Source organism: Vidua chalybeata, chromosome 1, assembly GCF_026979565.1.
Source record: "Vidua chalybeata isolate OUT-0048 chromosome 1, bVidCha1 merged haplotype, whole genome shotgun sequence".
Taxonomy (NCBI): Eukaryota; Metazoa; Chordata; class Aves; order Passeriformes; family Viduidae; genus Vidua; species Vidua chalybeata.
This window is the reverse complement of record NC_071530.1, coordinates 31,892,164-31,897,344: the sequence shown is the minus strand read 5'-3', so window position 1 is coordinate 31,897,344 and position 5,181 is coordinate 31,892,164. Positions and strand designations below refer to the sequence as shown.

Sequence of the window (5,181 nt, the reverse complement as noted above, 5' to 3'; positions counted from 1 at the left end):
TTTTAAGAATTGTATGATAATCAAATTGTCTACATGTGTACGTATGTGCTGTGTAGAGAATTGGCCTAATTATACAGAGAAGTTATTGAAAGTGGTTATTCTGATAATTGCAGGCATTAAAACCTGGATATATTAGAGTGCTTTGGTCTTATTTAAAGTTCACAGAGGTTATACAAGCTTTTTTTAAAAATCGGCTTTTATTTGTCTTAAAAATATAAAAAAGTTATAAATACCATCTCTCAAATATATAAAAACATAAATTACACAAAAGATTTTTGGGTTCTGAAAATATTTTTTTTTAACACATATTAAATAAGTTTATTATCTGAATAGTACCATTAGAAAGGAAATAAAATACATAATTTGTTTAAATTATTTCTAAATATTGAAAATATAAATAAATATTAAAAACTAATAAATATCTTAAATACAATAAATAAGTTCCTAGAAGGAAATGGGAATGTATATAGATGCAAACCATTGTTACTATTTCTAGTTCTTAAAACAGAACAACACTGTTATCTGCCACCTGACAGATCTGTAACAAAAGGATTGTGCCTGAACTAAAACATTCAAACACTAAAACTCCTGGTGTTTTTCAAATAGCGCACGGCCCTCACTGTCTTCTCCATAAATGAAGTAAAGTCTCGGAGGATGAGATGGATGGTGATTTTCTCTGTCCAGTCCTTAGTGGACTGCAGCTTTGTGCGGAGGGATTCCTGGGTAGCTGCATCTGGAATGATCACTTCTTCGGGATTGATCACCTGTGAAAAAGACAATATTGGAGGGCCTTGATTAAAACACTGTCACTGAGCCTGTTGGAGAGCAATGCTTTGTATTTTCCCAGCCTGCTGCATATCCACTTTTACTGTACTGCAGACAACAGCCCTCCCTGAGACCGATGCTTTCCTCCAGCCCTGTTTCTGTGGAGAGGTGTGAGGAATGCTGTTGCCTGGTACGACTGCTGTGTAGGAATCCCTGGGCTATATTGTTTTGGTTTGAATGCAACCTCAGGCATCGCAGTCCAACAGGCTCTGAGCAGATCAATACACCCCTCCTGCTCTTTGGAGGTCACATGGTTGGTTGGGTAGGGAGATGCTGATCATGGTTTGTCCTAACCTGCACTGCTCCATCCTGAGTCATAAGTCAGTCATTGGCTGACATTGGAGTACACTCACATTTTGTAACACATTAACAAGTTTCCAAAAATGTCAGACTTGTTTAGCTGCTTAATTCTTACTTTCCAGGCATTTAGTCACATGTGAGACTTAAGTGCCACCAACTTTCACTGATATGTGAGAGCATAACTACAAGATGAGTAAAAGTTATTTATCTAATGACTTATTTATCTAATGCTGACTCACAGCACTGTGCACCAAGTACCTAAAGGCCTTTGAAGAACTTGTCCCAAGAAGTGGGACTAATGAAAATGGGAGTTACATACCCAAATCATGGAGCTGTTTTAGGTGATTTGGAGTCCAAAGTTCTAGCAAGTATCTGCTTAATCCTGTGTTTAGGATCTCTCCTATCCTTTAACAAGTGGCAAAAAGATGCAAACCTCCTTCTGGAACATCTTTTTTGTGAAATATAAGAGAGAAATATTCTTCCTATCCAGACTACTTGAGAGTGTGTTCTCATCACACCCCCTTTTCCTGGTATGCCCAGCTCCTTGTTGTGCTCTGTTAAAGCTTGTATCTGGATATCCAGACAGGTATCATGCTGGTGGATCTATTTAACCACAAGTGATGGATTCTGGCTTTGCTGTCCTTGCCTTAAATAGCAGATTTTTCTCTCACAAAGAAAAATTTCCAACATGAAGATCAAGGCCTTTTGTCAAAAACTCCACAGTTTCTACAGGTGCAGGTTTTGCTTTTGATCACTTTAATTCTTTGTTTAATTCTGCCTGTTTTGATTACCTTGGTCAAAAAAAAAAAAAAAAATCCAAACTCCCCAGCCCAACAAACCTAATCTCTCTCAGTTACGAAACAAACTTTCTTCAAACTTGTGTATCAAGCTGGAAGCCAGTAATCAGTTGCTGTCTTATGACAGGACTATTATTCTTAGCTAGCACAGTGTGAAAAAAAGCAGTTCAGCTTCCTTTCGCATAAAGAATGATAGGCATAAGTAAATATGTTAGGAAAGGTATGGCAAACACACAATAAACAATAGGCTTTTCACATGCTGAAAATTGCCTGGAAGGAAATAATGCCCCAAGACTTCTGCAGTCCTTACCTGGGTGATTTTTAATCAGGCAAATGCTTTCCCCAAAGACAAAAGGAAGCGTTCATATTAAGGATTGTTAAAACGAGCAAGAACTACAGGAATTAAGTAAATTTTTGAAGTGTGATCTTTCAAAACTCTCCAAAACATGAAAAATGTCTGTCAGAAATTAATAGCATTTTAGTTTACTAAATGAAGAGAGAAATTGGTATTTTTGTGAAAGAAGTTTTTTTGCAAGCAAAATATGTGTTTCTCAGTAGGGAGCTATCTGGTATATTGACAACAGTATCTCAATATGCCATACAGCTTGGCTTAAAAGTTTGGTTTGGAGAGTTTTAAAGATAAATAATATTCTAAAAATACACTTGGCTTTTTTTTTTTTTTTTTTTTTAATGTGGGCTTTTAAAAAAAGTTGCTGACTCCTACTTCTCAGTGGGTTCCAACATTAGTATGGGCTGAATTGCAGTTCAGCAGTTATAAACAAGCTCTCTGAGAAATCATATTTCTATCAGCCAGTTTAGTATATTTGTTCTTAAAATGATGCATTTAGTTGGTTTGGAAATTATAACTAACAACAGAAAGTAGGAAGAAGAGTTGTTTCTTTAAGAAAAGAAAGCAAAACTTTGTAAAACCTCTAAGTCATAATGCTAAGATCTGAGCATAAGGAACTGTCACCTGTTTTTTCGAGGAACTGAAACATAGCATCCTGTATTTCACATAGCATCTTCTATTTCTGACTTCACATCAGTATTAAGCCACAAAAATCATCAGAGGAAATTTAAAATCAACTCACCATCTTTCTTATGGTATGTGCCAGGTGCTCTGTACTATAGGATAGCAATTCAACATTTTGGTTTTCACTAATAAAAGTTTCTTGTATGTATTTGAGGTATGTCTGAAATGTATAAAGCCCGCTGGAGATTTTTCTCAAGCATTTATCCTGAAATGAGAGAAAGGTGAGAAAGTCACTTAGAATTCAAAGTGCCTTGATCTCAATGCTGTGTGCAGGTTAGCAGATGATGCTCTTATAGTGTGGAGGTCTGGCCAAAGCCGGCTAGAGCCGGTACAAATCTTTAGGTCAACTTCCACAGTTCTTTTGAGCAGGCAAAATCTGCCCCAGGTAGACATGATTAGATAGGAAAGGAGAGCTGTTCCTTGCCTCATTAAAGCCGGCGAGCAGACACCCATCTTCTTCCGTCACCTTGGGAAGGTTGAGGTTGTTGTGGAGGAGCATTTCCATGCTGTTCTGGCAGACGGTAAACTTCCTGCACATCTGGGGAGAGACACGGAGAAGTTTGATCGCACCTTGTCAGGAGGCAGCCGCGGCCGAGCCAGGCGTGTGAGCGAGCCCGCGGTGCGGCCGTACCCACCTCGTCCTGCAGCTGTGCCGCCTGGTCGCGCAGCAGCCCCGCCAGCCGCAGGCTGTCGGGCAGCGCCGCCCGCCGCGCCGCCGCCTCTTCCAGCTCGGCCTCCCCCGAGGAGTCTGCGTGGGGCAGCGGGGCGGCGGCGGCCCGAGGCACCAGCAGCAGCTGCAGCAGCGGCGGCAGCAGCAGCGCGGCGCGGAGGGCGGGCGGCCGGCGGCGGCCGGCGAGGGCACGGTCGCAGCCACAGTCCCGGGGAAACTTCATGGTGCGGCTTCTTCTCGGCTCTGGCCCTGGCCCCTTCTCGTCGGCGAGGCTGGCGGGTTGAATGAGCTCCGGGCATCCCTGAACGTGTATTTATTGAGGGGGCTTCGAGATTATTCATGGCCTTGGGAAAATCCGGCATGAGAACATGGGGGTGTGTGCTCACGGAGCGCGCCCGGCTTGACAGGGCTGCTTGAGAGCCGGGATTGTGAAACGGGCCGAGGGGCGGGCAGCCGAAAGCGGCCGGTGGGAACATGAAGTAATCGTGCTCCGTAACTCCTTGAGGGCCGGGCTGCCCCCCGCACCCACCGCCGGCTCACCTGCCCCTCTGGGTCCCGGCCGGGGCTGGAGCCCCCCGGTCCGGCTTTCCTCGGAGCCTGCCAGCTCCAGCCGCACAAAAACTCCTGGAAATTATACACGCATACCTGCCTATATACACACATACTTTATATATGCGATATACTTCCGTGTATTTTAATATTTTAACGTGGTTTAATGTTTTATGGATTCTGTATGGTGTATATTTATCTCTGCATTTTAGCTATTTTTATTATTTGTATATGTGAAACTAAACACCCCGGTTTAGGTGCTGGGTAGTACAAGTCACAAGTTGCCTCTTTCTGAGTGAACTACATGTGGGTAGGATTAAATACATCAAATGCTTTAAATGGACCAAAGCCAACTCCTACGGGAGGGTGGCTGCAGGAAATGCCACGAAGTTCCCTGTTATCTGCTGCCTTATCTCTTTCTGCCTACCTGGTAGCTGTTGCAGGAATTTTAACCTTTCAGGGGGACTCTTCACCCAGGGCAAGTGTGCCTGTTGGGATCAGTCTTGTAGAATGCAGGCTGAGTCAAACTGTTTAAGGCATGCTGACATTGAACTTGTGGAATGTCGAACTGATTTTGGCCAAACGTCCTTTTTTTTTTTTTTTTTTTTTTTTTTGGGGTGTGTGTGATGTTGGTTATGTTTTCTCACATAAGGAAGACCAGAGTTTGCATTGGGAACTCCTAACAGGAGAGTACAGAGTTGGGAGAACAGAACAGAACATACATGAGGCAGAAACTGAAAAATACCCCAGATACTTTCACTTCATTTTCTAAGAACAGCCTGAAAAGAGAGCCTCAGGAAAGAAGTAGGGTACTACTGGTTTTTATTTAATGTCTCTTTCTGCAGCTAGCAGAAAAGCAGCTGCGGTAATTTTGCCCAGTGGAGAGATATTAGAGCTGGAATGCAAGTGTGACAGAGCAGTTTTCAACAGCAGCAATCCATCTCTGCTGAGGTCCCCAAGTACAGCAGAGGGGATATTGCCAGAACAGTATTTGCTGTAATGTTAGG

The 5,181-nt window shown here is 42.7% G+C and overlaps 1 protein-coding gene across 1 annotated transcript; it reads right to left on the bottom strand.

Annotated features, from left to right (window-relative positions):
* Positions 1-557: 557 nt before the first annotated feature.
* Positions 558-3,848, bottom strand: IL6 (interleukin 6). The gene is made up of 4 exons (XM_053934118.1): positions 3,591-3,848; positions 3,380-3,493; positions 3,014-3,160; positions 558-764 (listed from the first exon to the last, which is right to left on the bottom strand). Exons 1-4 carry the CDS (start codon positions 3,846-3,848, stop codon positions 573-575), a joined length of 711 nt encoding a protein of 236 aa, XP_053790093.1. The 3' UTR covers positions 558-572.
* Between the last annotated feature and the right edge of the window lie 1,333 nt (positions 3,849-5,181).

What these genes read in the sequence shown, in the direction of transcription:
- IL6 (XM_053934118.1), bottom strand. Translation starts at nt 3,848, where the DNA reads ATGAAGTTTCCCCGGGACTGTGGCTGCGACCGTGCCCTCGCCGGCCGC. An exon ending in TGCTCGCCGGCTTTAATGAG is followed by an intron (nt 3,161 to 3,379) that starts GCAAGGAACAGC and finishes CTCTCATTTCAG; the next exon opens with GATAAATGCTTGAGAAAAAT. An exon ending in CACATACCATAAGAAAGATG is followed by an intron (nt 765 to 3,013) that starts GTGAGTTGATTT and finishes TCTTTTTCACAG; the next exon opens with GTGATCAATCCCGAAGAAGT.